At 40.9% G+C, this 19,601-nt stretch overlaps 1 protein-coding gene across 1 annotated transcript in view; it reads right to left on the bottom strand.

The window, feature by feature from the left end:
- LOC308439833 (NACHT, LRR and PYD domains-containing protein 5-like) overlaps positions 1-19,601 on the bottom strand; it is a gene marked incomplete at both ends in the record, with an annotated part of 129,922 nt that overhangs the window by 47,467 nt on the left and 62,854 nt on the right. The window contains 6 exons of the mRNA XM_080941746.1: positions 98-175; positions 2,174-2,251; positions 4,373-4,450; positions 6,071-6,205; positions 7,134-7,211; positions 8,656-8,733. Of these exons, the coding sequence (XP_080797872.1) occupies positions 98-175; positions 2,174-2,251; positions 4,373-4,450; positions 6,071-6,205; positions 7,134-7,211; positions 8,656-8,733 (525 nt within the window). The remainder of the gene's footprint in view (positions 1-97; positions 176-2,173; positions 2,252-4,372; positions 4,451-6,070; positions 6,206-7,133; positions 7,212-8,655; positions 8,734-19,601) is intronic.

Raw genomic sequence — 19,601 nt, 5'->3', positions numbered from 1 at the left:
AAAGAATGAATTTGGGGCTCTAATTCCTCAGATAAAACCCTGTGAAGCAAGGTGACTTTAAATGTACCTCCCTCTTCACCACACCATCCCTGCTAACCTGATGACTGCTCCTGCCCTCCTCCTTGGTCCTCCAGGTTTTCTGTTCCCTCTTTTTCTGGAGTAATTGTGGAGCTTTCTGCAAAAGAATATTTAATAGAACAGTATAATTCTCACTTCTGGGAATGAATACATTTATTTCCAAAGCACACAAAGGAATAATGTAAGCATCTGTTCTGTTTATGCCCATGTAGACGTGATACCAGTTCCTTTACCTAAGAAGTTTACTGAAGTACAGAAATAGGCAGGCATTGATGCTCCCATTTGGACCCTCAAATGTGAATACTACAGTAGGTCTTTTGAGTGACTTACAGTGTGTTTCACAAGGAGTAGCTGTTCAAAGGCATTTATAGGCTGCTTCTTCATTAGTTACCCTCAATGATTTCAAATTTAAAACCTGTATAAGACCTCTCCCCCTTGATACTTGTAACCAGGGGTGTGCTCAACATTTTTTGCCTTTTGGTGCCCAGCTGTCAACAATTGTTTTTACCCCTGTGGGCACTTTTCACTTGAGAATAAGATGTATACTGTTTTATCTAAACTGTTTCTATGTGCATGGAGGTTTTCTTGAAGGCTAAAGAGGGTATCACACTCTGAAAATGGCATTACAGGCAGATTGAGCCATTTGAATGTGGGTATTTGAGTGGAATATTATACTGTTTATAGTTCAAGGCAGAGTTATTAATTTCTCAATTCACTCTATCCTCAGTGGACAGAGGATAGGGGGGAGATGTGGACCTCTGTCCTGTGGGCATTATACAGCTGTGGTGCTCATGAAGACCTGAGGCTGCAGTCACCAGTGCAAGATCAAGAAACTGAAAATTCCACCAGAGAGGGTTAGGTGCTCCATGGAAAATGTCAGCATTGGGAGTCGCATTTCTGAAGAAGCATGTCCTCTTCATTGACGGAATCTCACTATGTGTACCTGATAGTGGGCAGCTTCATGTGGATATTTGTGTACACATGTATGAACCAGAGTTGGACATTTCATGACTAACAGTCACTCTCAATCTTAACCTTTAAAGATGCATGTGTGCTTATTTTTTTCCTCTATGTATGTCCATATCCCCTATGCAGGCTGTGGCAGTTGGGAACACCAGTTGGAAGATCTCTTGACAGTAGAATTACAGATCTGAGCTGGCATGAGGAGGCTGAAAACTGAACCTGCATCCTTCAGATGTGTTATTAAGTCATATTATCAACTGACCTAACTCTATGGCCTCCAATTTTACCTTTGAACAGTCTCATTAAACCTGAATCTCAACATGGATACTGGGCTGGCCAGCAAGCACCAGGGATCTTCAGTCTGTGCCTCCGGGGTGGTAACACTCCCAACTGACATTTACATACATTCTGGGCATTGATCTCAGGTCCTCTTGCAGGAAGCATTACTTTGACAGAGCAAGACAAGGCAAGCCTCTTAGATTCAACTTTAACTATATATGCATACAGAGATGCGATCTGTTGCAGTAAAATCCAGGTGCCTAACTGAATAGCTCCTTTCAAGCAATTGTTAAGGTGATTTTTAAATCATGATACAATCAATGCAACCAAGAACCCCTCCCTCAGTGCTTGCAGAGAAATATAAAGTGTCACATATACTTGTAAGATTCATTTATCCAAGGGGAGAAGAGACATAATTTCAGTCACACATACCAGTCAACTAAGCCTGACAAACTGAAAACTACCCTCAACAATTCTGTCTAAACAATTCAGAATTGTTTCTGTGCATATGTGGGTGATATGTGACAAGTGTCAAGAATGTGTGTGCATGCTGTTGTGCCAGAGGTCAACCATAGGTTTTTTAACTCAGAAAACCTCCACTGTTAAATTTAAGGGTCATCATCTTTAATTTCCAATTACATATCTAGGTGTGGGTATGTATGAGTCTTGGTTATCTTAGACCTAAAATGACATGTAGGTAATGAGCTAGATGATTAACAGTCAGATGTGGAGGTAACAAACTCCAATTTAGCATAAAAGCAAAAAATTTGGGGCTCTAATTCCTCAGATAAAACCCTGTGCAGTAAGGTGACTTTAAATGTACCTCCCTCTTCACCACACCATCCCTGCTAACCTGATGACTGCTCCTGCCCTCCTCCTTGGTCCTCCAGGTTTTCTGTTCCCTCTTTTTCTGGAGTAATTGTGGAGCTTTCTGCAAAAGAATATTTAATAGAACAGTATAATTCTCACTTCTGGGAATGAATACATTTATTTCCAAAGCACACAAAGGAATAATGTAAGCATCTGTTCTGTTTATGCCCATGTAGACGTGATACCAGTTCCTTTACCTAAGAAGTTTACTGAAGTACAGAAATAGGCAGGCATTGATGCTCCCATTTGGACACTCACACATGTAGTCTATACTGATTCTTCTCAGTGGTTTATAGTGTGTGTCAAAAAGGAGTTGAGTCATAGGCCTTAAGGGCTCTTCCTCCTTATTTCAAATTCAAAACCTGTGTAAGAACCTATTTCCTTGATACTTGTAATCAGAGTTTTAAACATTTTGTGCCTTTTGGTTCACAGATGTCAACAATTGTGCCCTCCCCCCTTAAGCACCTATCAAATTTGATATATATATATATATATATATATATGTTCTACATGTTTTTGTGTACCTGCAGGTTCCCTTGAATGCTGAAGAAGATATCACACTCTGTGGAAGTAATGTTATAAGCGGATGTCAGTTGAATGTGGGTGTTTGAGTGCAGTATGATATTGCTTTTAGTTCAAACCAGAGATATTAAATGTATCAATTCCCACTATCCTTAGTGAACAGACGTGTGTGTCACAAGGTGGAGATATTCAAAGGCATAAGGAATTTAGCTTCATTATTTACCCTCAATGATTTGAAATTTCAAATCTGTAAGGATCTCCTCACTTGATACTTGTAATCAGAGCTGTATTCAAAATATTGTGCCTTTTGTTGCACAGATGTCAAATGTTGGGTTTTCCACTCTGTAGACAACTATTACTTTTTGAAAAATATATACATTTATTTTTTTCTACATGTTTATGTGTACATGCATATTCACTTGAAGCCTGAAGAGTACATCACACTCTGAGGAACTGAGTACACATACCTAAACCAGAGGTTGACTTTTCATAACTGTCTCAGTCACTCTCAATCTTAATTTTTAAAGATGCATCATCTTATTGAGGAATGCTTTTCCTAGATTTATGTCCTCGTACCCTATACAGGCAGTGTCAGTTGGGAATACTAGATGGCAGATTCCCTGAAATTGGTCTTTCAGTTATAACCTGCATCAGGAAACTTGAGTGTAAACCATCATTCTTTAGAAGTATGATCTTACACACTGACCTCTCTCTCTGAACACCAGGCTTAGTTTTGGAGAGTCTCACTAAACATGGCTCTCACCATGGATACTGAGCTGGCCAGCAAGTACCAGGGATCCTGTCTCTGCCTACATGGTTTTGATATTATATTCACATGACCCTGTCAACTTACTTTTAGATAGGTTCTGGGAATTTATCTGTGTTCCTCTTGCAGGAAGCATTTCTTTCCCGGAGCAAGACAAGTCTCTAGATTCAACCTAAATAATTACAGCTCTATGTGCACACACTGATACAATGTAATGCAGTAAATATCAGGTTCCTAGATAAATATCCCTCCAAGAAATCATTCATGTGATTAATATATGATATAATCAATGGACCAAGGAATACCTTCCAAAACATGCAGAGAAATATAAACAATCACACATCCTTGGAAATCACTTAATCTAGTGGGAATAGTTGGATAAGGACAGGCACAGTTGCCAGTCATCTAAGGTTAAAGCACCAAAGATTACCCTCAATCACGATCTAGTTCATTTAGATTGTTTCTGTATATTTGTCTGTGATATGGCATAAGTGTAAAAACTGTGTGTGCATGTTGATGTGTCAGAGGTCAACCATAGGTTTCCTTCCTCAGGAAACATCCAGTGTTAAATCAAAGAATCATCTTTAATTTTTAATTACATGTCTAGGTGTGGGTATGTATGACCTTGTGAAAGCAAAAGACAGAGGTGTTGGTTTTCTTTTTACTTTTTTTCTTTTTTCTTTTTTTCTTTTTTCTTTTTTTTTTTTTTTTTTTTTTTTTTTTTTTTTTTTGGAGGTAAACTTACCATTAGGTATGAGCCAGCTGATGGTGGCAGTCCCCAAACTCCAACATACATGAAGCAACTTAGAATTGTGGGGTCTAATTCTTCAGATAAAAACCTATAGGATGTGGCTTTCAATGTACCTATCTTTACACCACACCATCCCTGCTAACCTGATGACTGCTCCTGCTCTGCTTCTTTTTCTTTCTGGGTCCCTTTACTCTGTTTTTCTGGAGTACTCATGGAGCTTTCTGCAAAAGGGAAGAGTTAATAAGTTAAAAAGTAAAGAGTTAAACGATTTATGTAAGCTTCTGTTCCATTTATGCCCATGTAATGTGTGATGTTAGGTCTTTTTATTATTCTTCAGAAAATCACGAAGCACAGAGATATGCAGGCAATGATGCTCTCATTTGGGCCCTAACACAGGCATTTTACACTAGTTCTTCAAAGTGGAATAGGTTACTGTTTTTAATTCAATTCAGAGATATTAATTGCATCAATTTCTTCTACCATTGCTGAACAGAGAATGGGAATGAGATGTGAACTGCTCTCTTCTGGACATTATAGAGATGCTCAGCTCATGAAGTCCTGAGGCTGCAGTCACCCGTGCAAGATTAAGAAATTGAAAATTGCATCAGAGATTGGGTAGGGGCTGCTGAGGAAATGTCAGTAATATGAGTCACTTTTGTATAGGAGCACTGTTGGCTCAGGGTTGACATGACACTCCCTTTGGGTACATGAGTGTAGGCTGCTCCATGTGCACATTGTGTGCACACATACAGACCAGAGCTTGACTTTCCATGTCTTTCTCAGTCACTCTCAATCATAATGTTTACTTGCATTTATTCTTATATAAGAATGCTTTTCCTCTACGTATGTCCCTGATCCCTATGTAGCCTGTGCCAGTTGAGACCACATCATGGAAGATACTCTGGAATTAGACTTACAGACATGAGCTTGCCTGTGGGATCTGAAAACTGAACCTGCATCCTCAACAAGTATGGCTATGTGATCTTATCCACACACCTCACTCTCTGGTCTTCAATTTTAGTTTTGGAGTCTCACTAAACCTCTCGATCTCACCATGTTTAATGGGCAACTAAGAAAGCACCAGAAATCCCGTGTCTATGCCACTGTGGTGGTGATATCAAAGGCAAATGCTCCTACCACCTGGCTTTTTAAGATAGGCTGAGGGAATTGAAGTCTGGTCCTAGTGCTGGAAGCATTACTCTGAGCAGAACAAGACAATCCTCTAGATTCAGCATTACTAATTATAGCTTTATGAGCATGCACAGATCAAATGTAGTGCAGCAAATATCAGATGCCTAGATGAATATTTCCATCCATGAAGAGGTTAAGTTGGCCTTAAAATTCATGATATAATCAATGGAAGCAAGATCCCTGTCACCAAAACATGTCGAGGACTATAAAGACTCATGTACCATTTAAAGGATCATTTAATCCAGTGGGAATAGTGCAATAAGGACAGGCACACATACCAGTGTACGTGGACCGAGAGAGCTAAAATCACCCTCAACCACCTTACCTGGACAATTTAGAATTGTACATGTACATATCTGTGTGGTATGTGATTAGTGTCAAAAATGTGTGATGTTAATGTGGGTGTCAGACTTCAACCATAGGTTTCTTTCCTCAGTACACATCCACTATTAAATCAAAGAATCATTTAAATTTTCAATTACAAGTCTCTGTGGGTATGCGTTAACCTTATGGAAGCAAAGGACAAAATGATGAAATTTTTAGAGCTAAAGTTACAAGTATCTCTGAGCAAAATGATGGTGATAGTAATCAAACCTTAATTCTGCATGAACACATCTAAGATTTCTGGGTCTAATACTTTAGATAAATACCTGTACAATATTCGGCATTAAATGTGTCTGTCTTCACATCCCACCATCTCTTCAAGCCTGATATTTGTTCTTGCTCTGGTCCTTCATCTTTCAGGGTTGCTTTATTATCTTTCTCTGGAGTAGTGGCAGAGCTTTCTGCAACATAGAAGTTAATATGTTAGCCCAACTCTCTGAAAAGGGATGAGAATATTTTACATCAAACCACATAATTACAGAGTAATGTACACCTCTGCTCAGGTTATGCTCATTTATTTGTGATGTTGGATCCATTTCCTCTAAGAAGTTTAATAAAGCACATAAAAGTCAGCCAATGATTCTTCCATTTTGACACTCCTACATGCAAAGTAGAAAGAGTCTTAAACCCTGAAAGAAACAACATTAAACCAATGTGAACACTGTATAAGGAGAAGCACAGTGACCAGTCAACTAGGAATGAGAAACCCAAAATTACCTTCCACACTCCATGTCAACATTTAAGTTTTCTTCATGTGTGTGTGTGTGGGTGTGTGAGTGTGTGTGTGTGTGTCAGTAAGTGTTAAGTATGTGTGTGCATGTGGATGTATGTGTCAGAGGTCAATTTAGGTGACTTTCTTTAGAATCTTTATAACTGACCCAATTTTATCTTTTAAGTACATGTCTAAGTGTGCATACACTCCATGTCAACATTTAAGATTTCTTCATATGTGTGTGTGTGTGCGTGTATGGGTGTGTGTGTGTGTGTGTGTGTCAGTAAGTGTTAAGTATATGTGTGCATGTGGATGTATGTGTCAGGTCAATTTATGTGACTTTAGAATCTTTATAACTGACCCGCTTTTATCTTTTAAGTACATGTCTAAGTGTGCATATGTATTAGCCTTCTGCCATCAGAGGACCAAAGTGTTAGATGTTGTGGACCTATATTTAACAGGAATCTCTGAGCCAGTTGATGTTGGTACTTGTATAACAAATATAACCTGTGTGGACACAGAAAAATTTAGGGTACTAATTAAAAATTACAAAACAAAAACCATCAGTATGTGGCTTTTAAGTGTACCCATCTTGATACCCCACCCTGCAGGCAAACCTGTGGTCTGTTCCTGGTCTGGTTCTTTGTCTTTTGTGATTGTTTCATCCACTTTTTCTGGAGAAGTCATTTTACTTTCTGCAACACAGAGAAAGTGTTAATATTTAGTCTAATTTTCCAAGCTCGATGAGAAGACTTCATGTCCATACTACATAAAGCATTAATGCCAAGCCTCTGCTCAGGTTATGTTTCTTGTCATTTGTGATGTCAGACCCTTTGCCTCTGGTCCAGTGAAGCACAGAGATAGGCAATGATGCTCCCATCTGGATCCTCACACATGCAATCTGCATTATTTCTTCTGTGTGGCTTAGGGTGGGTATCACAATGAGGTACTGGGTCAGACATTAAGGGCTCATATTCACTAGTCATTCTCAATTTCTTCCAACTTCAGACCTGTGTAAGCAGCTATTTACTTGATAATTGTAATTATAGGTGTCTTCAACATTGAGTTTGTGAATGCACAGGTGTCAACCATGGTCTTTCCCTCTGTAGGCACCTATCAATTTTTGAAAAATATTCTTTTATTTCTTTTTTTTACATGTTTCTGTGTGCATACTAGTGCTCTTGTAGGTTGAAGAGGGTTTCAGACTCTGGAATGGAGTTACAAGCAGAAGTGAGCCACTTGAATTTTGGTGTTTGAGAGGATATTGCATTTAGTTCAAAACAGACATAATTTTATCAATTCCCTCTACCCTAATTGAACAGAGAATGAGGAGGGGATCTCTTAACTGTTGTCCCTGGACATTATACAGCTGTTGGGCACATCAAGCCATAGAGTTGTGGCTACCCAAACATCATCAAGACACAATTGCACAGGGACTTGAGTAGGGGTTCCTGAGGAATTTGAAATGACTTCTCAGTAGAATCTTGTCCTTTGCTTGGTTGTCATGGTGGCTGTGTGTATATATGCATGAGGAAGTCTATGTGCACAGTTTAATGCATTCCATATCATGAGCCAAGCTGACCATTTTGCTCCAAGAAATTGTCATGGCAATTTTTAAATTTTTGATACAATTCAATGGAACCAAGAACTATCCAAATGTTGCAGACAAATGTAGTCATATTCCCTAAACAAATCCACATTTAAAGCAGTATGCATAGCTGGATAAGGACAGGGATAGAGACCATTCAACAGATGAGAAACCCAAAATTATCCCCCCATGCACGGATCTTTCTCAACAGTGTAGAATTGTATGTGCAAGTTGATGTTGGTGCCAAAGGTCAACCTTAGGTTTCCTGCCTCAGGAAACATCCACCTTAAAACAAAGACTTATTTTTAACTTTTGGTTATATGTCTATGTATCGGTTTGTAGTAGTATTTTGCCAGCAGAGGACAAAGGTGTTGGATTTCACGGAGTTCGATTTATACATAGATCTGAGTCCCTTATGTGGGTGCTGGGAAAGAAACTCCAATCCTTCATGGACACAGGAAAAAATTCAAAGGTCTACTTTTTCAGATAAAAGCCTGTATAGCATGTGGCTTTAAGTGCACCTATCTTTACATCTCACCCCTCCTACAAACCTGATGACTGCTCCTGCTCCAATTCTTCACTTCTCGGGATTGCCTTATTGTCTTTTTCTGGAGGATTCATTGTGCTTTCTGCAACACAGAGGAAGCATTAGGTCAGTCTAATTGCTCCAGTTTTACAAACTGCATGAAGGATTCGTGTAAGGCTTTGCTCAGTTTAGGCCCAAGTAGTTCGTGATGTCAGGACCTACGTCTCAGACATTCACTAAAGCAGCAGAGACAAGCAAAGGTGCTCCCATTAGGACCCTGACGTGCATTCTACATGAGTTGTTGTGAGTGACTTAGGCTGGGTGTCACAATGAGGTGCTAGGTTTTAGGCATAAGTGTTCTTCAGTCAACCTAAATGCCTTCAAATTTCAGACCTGTGTAAGCAGTGGTTCATTTGATACTTATAATTAGAGTTGTCTTTAAAACTGAGCACCTTTGGGTGCACATGGGTCATCCCTGATCTTTCCATTGTAGTCACCTATCTGGTAATTGAAAAAAAATTTCACCTTACTTTTTAAATATGTATGTGTGCACACAACCATCCTTAGAGCCAGAGGAGGAAATGCGCCTGGGTGGAACTGGAGTTCATGGTATTCTGAGCCACTTAATATAGGTGATTTTAGTGAACACTGGTCCTCTTACAAAAATAGCAGTTGCTATTAATCACTAAACCATTTCTCCATTGCAAACTGTGATTGAATAAAAATGTACCCCATAAGCTCACATATTGGAATGTCTTGGCCAGAGTTTTTAGAAGGTGTGGCTTTGTTGGGGGAGCTTTCAAAAGTCCACACCAAATCCAATCTGCATCTCTGCAGTGTGTTGCTGTCTTTTATGGCTGTCAGATACCGAGCAGTGTGAAGACTGCCTTCTGACTCCAAGCTTCCTGCCATGTTCATCATAGATTAACTGTAAGCAATGCTGTACACCAAGTCCCCAATTAAATGCTGTTACCAGTTGTCATGGTCATAGCTACTCTTTACAGCAATATAAACATAAGAAGACACTTACCCCCTATATATTTTTTCTTCAGACATGGTCTCTCCTTAACCAGGGACTTGACTGATTCAAGCCAAGGAATACCTTGAACTACTGATTCTTTCATTACTGCCCTTGCTGCTAGGATTAGAAGTATATTCTTTATCCCTGATTCATATAGGGTTGCAGATTGAATCCTATTGGGCCTGGGTGAGCATGCTGTGAATGAGGTATATCCCTAGGCCTTACTTCTGTACTTTAACACACAATAATCTTTGTGATTAAAAATGATAACATTTCTTCTCCTTATATAAAGCTGTAATTTTCAACCTGTAGGTTTCAGCATCTTTGGAGTTAAACAACCCTCTCAAAGGTCACATATCACACATCCTGCAAATCAGATAAATTTTATACTGTTAGAATTGTAACATAAGTGAAGTCATGGAGAAGCAAAAAATGTGGTTTTGGTCCTCACCATAATATAAGGAACTGCATTAAAGAGTCACAGCATTAAGTTTTAAAACCACTGATATAAAGACAGTGTATATTATCATCTGTAGTCATATATGTACATATATGTGTATATATATAAATATTTGTTCATATGTATATTCAGATACTTATTATAATAATGCTTTCTCATAAGTCTCAACATTGTTTGCAAATAACGTGGATATAGTTTACCTAACCCTAAGTTTATAAATGTTTGTTCTTTTGAGACAGTTGCAGGTTTGAGCCAGAAGATATTTCACTTGCCACCAAAACTGATGGCCATGTTAGGACTATGTTTTATTTCCTACACTCACATGATACAAGGAGAAAACTTACTCAAAGTCTTCTGAGCTTACATGCATACCTCAAGTTTCCTTAGAACTGAAACATTCTGAGGAAGAGGCAGATAATGTTTTCTGGAGGCAAATAAAGGACCCCATGTCTGGGAGAAAAAAATTTGGAAGATTCTGAAAGGTCAGCCTCCAACCACATACAAAGGACTTTTCACAGCTTGGAGGTAGGGTGTGATGGGAGGAGGAGACAGACTAGGGCAACTGCATGGAAGAGATCTCTGGACCTTCTGGCTGCCTCCATGCTAAGCTGTGCACAGAGCCCCGGGGGTTCAGATCCTATAATCCACCTGCTAATTTGTTGTTTTTTTGCCACAGTGGTCCAGTTGTTTTTGCAACATACCCAACCTTTGGAAGTTACTCTGCACCAACCCTTTTGTTAGTAAATCCAGGAAAAATCATTCATTCACACTGTTGGACATCGATGCAACCATTACTTTGTTCTGCAGGTTCTGTTTTTGGTGAATAGATGTGCATAGGGCATGATCCCTGAGAAGTCTGTTTTAACACCATGGAACTAATGGATTCCCCTATACCTCCCACCTCACACTAAAACTTACCATCCTAAGTTTAGTTCTGTCATGGACCGAGGGTCAGCTGTACAAATAAGAGGAATGAGTGTTAACTATTGGTAGAGTTGATCAATCTTGGTTTTGAGACACAGACTCTCATGGAAGATGAAGCCTGCACTGCTGGCTTAACTGGCTGGCCAGCAAATTTCTAGGATTCATTTCCTTTCCCCTGCCCCGGACAGGGACTTAAGCATGAGCCATCACATTGGGTTTTTACATGTGTTCAGGGGATTCAAACTTTTCCCATGTCTTTTCCAGTATTCCAGATGGAACAATGCCTATTTCTACACACTGAGGATGCAATGAATTGCATGTCTGTGTCTATACTCATAGATCAAAGTTGGACTCAACTAGAAGACTGTCCTATCCCCAATAAGATTTGGGATTGAGCCAGGAATTGTGGTTCATCCCTTTAATCCAGGCATTCTGATGTCAGAGAGGTAGGTGAATCTGAGAGGGGAGCCTGGCTTACAAAAGGAGTTTCAGGACAGCCAGGGCTATGAGGACTGTCTTAAACATGAAAACCCTTGAAACAAAGTCTCTCCGTCTCCCCTTAACCTTTTCCCTCAAGTCTTAACTTCATCTCATTCTTTGCTTTCTTGGAAAGCATGAAGAGGGTCTGGAGAGATAGCTTAGCAGTTAAGAGCACTGACTGCTTTTCCAAACTTCAATTCTTAGCAACCACATGGTGGCTCACAACTATTTGTGATAGGATCTGATGCCCTTCTCTGGTTTGTTTGAATAGAGCTACAGTATACTCATGCAAGAGAGAGAGAGAGAGAGAGAGAGAGAGAGAGAGAGAGAGAGAGAGAGAGAGAGAGAGAGAGAGAGAGAGAGACAAAGATAGAGACAAAGTGAGGCAGACAGATTAACAGAAAAGACATGAGAACAGAACCAGACACAAGAGTCAGAGGCAGGGCAGAGAATGAAAGAAGTGGGGGGCACAGAAAAAGATAGGGTTGGGGCAGAGAGAGTTGGGGCAGGAGGTTAAGAGAGGGACAGGAGGAGGAAGAGTGGGACATGAAGGGGACCAAGGGGGCAGAGGGGAACAGAGAAGGGTAAAAAGGTTGGAAGGGGGCAGAGAGGGGGGCTGCAGAGGGGGAGGCCCCAGAGGGGGGGTGCAGGGGGGCCGCAGAGGAGAGCCACAGGGAGGTGCAGGGGGGTCGCAGGGGGGAGCGTCAGGGGGGAACCTCAGGGGGGAGCCTCAGGGGGGCACAGTGGTGACCCCAGGGGGGACCCTAGGGGGGACCCCAGAGGGGGAGACTGCAGATGGGGGGGGAGGATGGGGGGGAGACCCCAGAGGGGGTTCCGCACGGGGGGGGGGGAGAGCCCAGAGGGAGGGTCGCAGGGGGGGAGAGCCAGGAGGGAGGGCCGCAGGGAGGGGAGAGTTCAGAGGGAGGGCCGCAGGGAGGGGAGAGTCCAGAGGGAGGGCCACGTGTGGGGCCCAGGTGGGGGCCCAAGGGGACTGCAGAAGGGGCCACAGGGGAGGAGGCAGGGGGGCAGCAGAGAGGGGGGCTGCAGAGAGGTTTGGTTTCTCATCAGATCTAGCTCTGTTGGTGTAGTCGTATACTTCCTCTCACAACCTCTCAATGCCTTTGATGACAAAATAGCATTCATAGGAGGTATGTCACCACAATCAGAAATTACCCTTAACTCTAGAGGGTAACTGAGCCCATGCCCATGACACAAGGCTGCATCTTCTCTCCTGAATTGGAGATTGGAGCCCCACTTCTCTGAAGCCATCATGAGCAGTAATCGAAAATAACCAACAAAGGGGGGCTTCTGGGAATCAGCACAGACTATTTTGAGACAAGAGTCTCACTATAATCTTAGCTGCTCTAGGACTTGCCGTGTACACCAGGTTGGGCTCAAACTCACTAGATCTGCTCACCTCTGCCTCTCAGTTCAAGCATTAAGGGAAGTATGACCATACATGGCTCATCATGAGACTCTTGGAATCCTGCTACTCAAAAATAAAACAAACTAACGATACACTTAAGTTTGTTGCTGTGAGGACTTGGCCTGGGGGCCTTATAACTACTCAGTGTCTGAAATGCAGCACAAAGGAGACTGACAACCAATAGAGTCAATTTATTAAACAATAATGAGTTCATTAAAAAGTCAAAAGTTTATAAGTGCCATTGAATCCAGAGCCTCATGAACACACCATTACTAGAGTTGAACACATTACCCTTGCATGCTAAGCACACAAACCTCCCAAAAGTGAACTCAGCGCCTAACACATGTGTAAATGTAACCCCGATACATTGAAGTCAGAATCTCACATGTGCAAACACAGCCCCTAGAAATTGAAGTCACGGTCTCACACATGTGCACACACAACCCCTAGAAACTGAAGTCAGGGTCTCACACATGTGTACACACAACCCCTAGAAACTGAAGTCAGGGTCTCACACATGTGCACACACAACCCCTAGAAACTGAAGTCAGGGTCTCACACATGTGCACACACAACCCCTAGAAATCGAAGTCACGGTCTCACACATGTGCACACACAACCCTTAGAAACTGAAGTCAGGGTTTCACATGTGCAAGCACAACCCCTAGAAACTGAAGTCAGGGTCTCACACATATGCACACACAACCCCTAGAAACTGAAGTCACGGTCTCACACATGTGCACACACAATTCCTGGAGATAGAAGCCAGGGTTCTGTGAATGCTAAGCAAATACTACAGCCATGAGAAGCTCACCTCCACACTGTGCACACACTAGCAGAGACTTAAGTCAGAGCCTTATGCAGGCTGCACATACAGAACCACTATGGATCACCAGTGTCTAGAAAGTGTAGAGTGGGGGACAGCAATGACACTCAGATGAAGAGCAGGTGGCACTTTTGAGTAACAGGTGTGGTGGTGCATGCCTTTTAATCCCACCATTCGGGAAGCAGAGGCAAGTGGATCTCTTTAAGAGTATGAAGCCAGCTGGATTACATAGCTAGATTCAGAACCACCGGAGATACACAGCCCTATTATAAAAATCAAAACAAATCTAGCTATTAAAATATCAAGTTGAAAGGGACACAGATTGAGGAGCCTCATGGGACATGGAGAGTGTTAGGATTCTTACAAATTACACCCCATAGGTATAGTGCAATGACCAAGTATGCTCTGCCCTAAAGTTATCTGGCACTATAAAGGGACTGCTTGTCCCCTCCTCTCTTGTTCTTCTCTTGCCCTCCTGCCCTTACTTGCATTGTCCCTTCTCCCCCCTTTTCATGTGATCATGGCTGGCTTCTACTCCTCTCTCTCCCCAACTACTACCCTCTTAACTCCATCCCTGCCCTGGATAAACTCGATTCTATACTATACTGTCGTGTGGCTGGTCTTTCAGGGGGAAGGGATGCCCAACATGTGTCCACCAGAGACACCCTCTTCTCCCATACCTCAGAACACCTCCATAGAACATACCCCCCTCCATCTTTTTTCTAACATTGGTGCCAAATCCTAGGTTGTATTTTTTTATCTTGTTATAAACAGATAGATAGTGGGGGATAAATATGATCCAAGAACAGAGCAGACTTATGTAAAATATTCAAAGAATAAAGTCATTAAGGAAAAAGTTGCTGTTTTATAAGTTGAAGACAACAGATCTAAAACAGTGGTTCTCAACCTTCCTAATGCGGAGACTGTTTAATCCATTTCCACAAGTTCTTAAGCCCCCCCCCCCCAACCATAACATTATTGTTGCTACCTATTAACGGTAATTTTGCTACTGTTCTAAATCCTAACGTAAATATCTGTGTTTTCCAGTCTTCATAGGCGATCCCTGTGACAGGGTTGAGCTCCAAAGGGTCACAACCCACAGGTTGACGACAACTGCACTAGAGTTTAAAATGTTTGTATTCCAAATTTCTATATATCTAACTCCAAAATAACTCAGATAAAATACAACATCAGACTTATTCTTCTTTTTAAAAATATTTGTTCTATGTATAGGAATACACTATAGCTATCTTCAGACACAGTGGAAGAGGGCATTAATCCCAGGACAAATGGTTGTGAGCCACCATATGGTTGCTGCAAATTGAAATCAAGACCTCTGGAAGAACAGACAGTATCTTTGACCACTGAGCCATCTCTCTAGCCCAGCATTTTTTAAATGGTACCTCATGTATTGAAAACTGGGTTTGAACTTGGTATGGAGCCAAGATTATATTTGAACTTCTGATCGTCCTGCTAAATGCTGGGATTATAAACTAAGTGCTGCAGACAAACTCTCTACTCTTTGAATTGAATCACCAGTCTAACATCTCAAACTAATACAAAAACAAGACAGTTTACATGAATCTAATTCACTCCCTTCATTCTGAAAATATGAAGTAATTAAGGGCCACTGAACTTTGAAGCTCCCTTGGAGTTGGGGGAATGAACAGAAGGGTAGGAGCTGATGAGATGATTCAGTAGGTAAATGCTCTTGCCACCAAGTCAGATGAGCCTCATGGTGGAAGGAGAGAGAAAAGCTGTCCTCTGACCTTAGTATGAACAATGTATCTCAGATGCCTACACATACCAATCCCCACACCATCTCCCATCCCACCCTGTACATTTCAGTAAATGCTACTAGAAATAAACACATTTACCTAGATAGTTTATCCATGCTCATCTATGAAGGAACAATCCAAGGCACTGATAACCATGACCATCAAACCATAACTCTAGCTAATCAGAACTGAATGCCAGCTGAGAGTAGAAGCTCACACATCTAACCCCCTTAAATTGGGAAAGAGGCAGGGTGGGTGCTGAGTTTCACACAACACATTGTCTTTAAAAGCCAAACTCAGCACCTCACTGTGCCTTCTACAAAACTGACCATATAACTGGTCACAAAACAGGCCTCAAGAGATACCACAAGATTGAAATAATCCCATGGATCTCACCAGAAAACTATGGCCTAATAATGGTCTTCAATAACAAAAATAGAAAGCCCACATACACATAGAAGATGAACAATGCTCTAATCAGTAATACCTTAATAAAGGGGAAAAAAATTAAAGAATATTTTAGAATGTAATTTAAATTAAGGCACAACATACCCAAACTTAAGGGATACAATGAAAGCAGTGCTAAGAGGAAACCTCATAGTTCTAAGTAACTCCAAAAAGTAAATGGAGACAGCATAGACTAGCAGCTTGACAGCACACCTGAAAGCTCTAGAAAAAAAAAAGAATCATATGTACCCAAGAGAAGTAGATGGCAGGATATAAACTCAGATCAGAAATCAACCAAATAGAAACAATAAAAAACTGTAGAAAGAGTAAACAAAAACAGAGGCTGGTTCCTTGAGAACATCAACAAGATAGATAAACCCTTAGCTGAACTACCCAGAAAGAACCAAGACAGTATTCAAACAAAATCAGAAACGAAAAGGGAGACAAAGACAGAAACTGAGGAAATTCAAAAACTCATCGGATCCTAGTACAAAAGCCTAAATCAGCAAACCTAGAAAATCTGGAGAGAATGAACCAATTTCTAGACAGATACCTGATACCAAAGCTAAATCAGGATCAGATAAACCATATAAACATTCTTATAAGACCCAACGTTATAGAAGCAGTCATTAAAATTTTCTAACCCATAAAAGCCCAACACAAGATGGGTTTAGAAAAGATTCTCTCAGAGCTTCATTGAAGACCTTATACCAATATTTTTCAAACTCCTCCACAAAATGGAAACAGATGGAAGACCACCCAAATCATTCTTCAAAACCACAAGTATGCTTGTGCCTAAAACACACAAAGTCTACAAAAAAATTTCAGACCAATTTCCTCAAGAACATCAATATAAAGATACTCAATAAAATTCTTGAAAACTGTATCTAAGAACACAACAAAACAATCATTCACCATGATCAAAAAGGCTTCATTCCAGGGATGCTTCAAGATATAGAAATCCATTAACTTAATCCACTATATAAACAACCTCAAAGGAAAAAAACCACACATGATCATCTCATTAGATGCTGAGATATCATTTGCCAAAATTCAGCAACCCTTCATGATAAAAGTCTTGGATAGATGTATTACAGAGAATCAGGTTATCCTATTGAAAGGGTATAAAACTAAGCAAAGAATTCTCAATTAAGGAATATAGAATTGCTGAGGAACATAAAAATAAACAACAACCCTAGTCAGAAATATAACTCAAAACCACCTGGGGATCCACCTCACATCAGTCAGAATTACTAAGATCAAAAACAGAGGTCATGGCAGATGCCTGCAAGGATGTGGAGAAAGAGGAACACTCCTGCACTGTTGGTAAGTTTGCAAACTGGTACAACCACTTGAAATCAGTCTTGCAGTTCCTCAAAAAATTAGACATAGTATTTACTACCTGAGGATCCAGCTATTCCACTCCTGAGCATATACCTAAAAGACACTCCAACATTTAAGAAACTTGCTACACTATGTTCATCTCCCATCTCAGCCTTATTTATAATACCCAGAAGCTGGAAAGCACCTAGATGTCCTTCAACAGAGAAATGGATACAGAAAATAGGGTACATTTACACAATGGACTACTACTGAGTTGTTAAAAACCATGAAATTCTGAAGTAAATGGATGCAACTAGGAGCTATCATCTTGAGTGTGGTAACCTGGTCACAAAGAACACACTCACTGATAAGTGGATACTAGCCCCAAAACTTGGAATACCCCCCCAAAAAATTCACAGAATTTATGAAGTCATAAAGAAGGAAGACCAAAATGTGATGCATCAGTCCTTATTAGGTGGGAGCACAAACTACTCATAAGAGGAAATACAGGACACATAGTAGAGCTGGAACTGAAAAAAGTTGATCTAGAGACTGCCATACGTGGGGATACATTCCATATACAGCCACCAAACCCAGTCACTATTGCTAATGCCAAGAGGTGCTTACTGGCAGGAGCCTGACATGGATGTCTCCTGAGAGGCTCTGCCAGAGCCATACTAATACAGAGGAGGATGCTTGCAGCTAACCATCTGACTGAACCTGGGAACCCCAATGGAGGAGCTAGGGAAAGGACTGAATGAGTTAAAAGGGATTGGTACCCCATGGCAAAAAACAGTGTTAACAAACCACACCAACCAGAGCTCCCAGGGACTAAAACACAAACCAATGAGTGCACAGGCAGAGACCCATGGCTCCGGCTGCATATGTAGCAGAGGATGACATTGTCTGGCATCAATGCGAGGAGAGGCCTTTGGTCCTGTGAAAGCTTATGTGGGATCTAAATACACAGAATATCCAATAAAAACGATACAAAGAAACCCCATGATAAAAAATAACAAAAAAACAAACAGAACAGATGAGACCAAAATAATCAAAGGGAAACCTGATGAAAACCTGAAGGCTAGGAAGAAGTAAGCTTTTTTAATGCATCTCTCTGTAGAAACAATTTTCCAGATTGATATTAAGAAAAAATATTACCTGATTACAGTGGCTCGAGCCTTTATTCTCAGCGCCTGGGAGGGAAGGCAGGTGGATCTTGGTGAGTTCCAAGCCAGTGGGGCTACAGAGACATTATTTGAACAACCTCCAGTATAAAACACAACCAAAGTCCACTCAAAATATGAGTGCTTTCGAAGGGTTAGAATTTTCTAGAGATTTGTAAATATGGAGATTGAAAAGGCTAAACAGGAAAATAAATCTCTCAACCACTGGGTTAAAGGACAAAATTCAGACTGAGCTCTAAACATTATTTTTGCAGGAAGAAAGTCTAACATTCCATGTATCTTGCCCCAGTTGATTCCCCTGAAGGGCTGAAGAAGCTGGAGATTGAAGAGAAAATGCCCTTAGGCTAGCAATGTGGAGGGCAAGGGCTTTTTTCTCTTCTTTCAGAATAAAATGACCAACAATGTCTCCCAGAGAAGCAACTGTTGCTATTTCCTTTGTTGATTTTGAAGGGTAGGAGTGTTACAGCACCTCAATTTCACATTAAGCACTTAATAGAACTTGATCCAACATTCAGTCCCCAAAACTGATGTTCTGGGAAGTTGAAAACGTTGTCTTGGGCTGGAATACTTTAGAACATTTCAGATTCTCTAATCTATTAGAATGAAAGCATCAGCTCCCCAAAGCCAAGAGTCAGGAGGGAACAGACTCAGCTGAGAGCTGTTTAGCAAATCTGAGGGTGGGAGGGGGTTGGGGAACTGTAAACTGCAAGCAGCTGAGGACTGTTTTCTGAGAATCAAGTGTTTACAAAAAATGCAGAGAGCAAACAAAAGCCCCAGCACTTTTGCCTTCTGCCTTTAATTCCACTGTCATTTCTGTCCCACATCCCACACACCATTTATCCTCAAGTATCTGGGCATAAAATATCCCCAAGTATCATATCCAAAGTATATTATACTTTTCATTATTTCTTGTCCTAAAAGAGCTTTCTCTCCCTTCTCTTCTACCAGTCCCCCTTCCAATGACCTTTACTCCTTAGCCCAGAGGAGGCCTCCCATGGGTATCAGTCTGCCCTGGAATATCATTGTAATAGGATGAGATGCATCTTCTACTGAGGCTAGACAAGGCTGTCCAGTTAAGAGAAAGGGATCTGAAGGGAGGCAA

Source organism: Micromys minutus (assembly GCF_963924665.1).
Source record: "Micromys minutus genome assembly, chromosome: 30".
NCBI classification, from domain to species: domain Eukaryota; kingdom Metazoa; phylum Chordata; class Mammalia; order Rodentia; family Muridae; genus Micromys; species Micromys minutus.
Note: the sequence above shows the minus strand (reverse complement) of the source record. Positions and strands in the feature narration are given on the sequence as shown.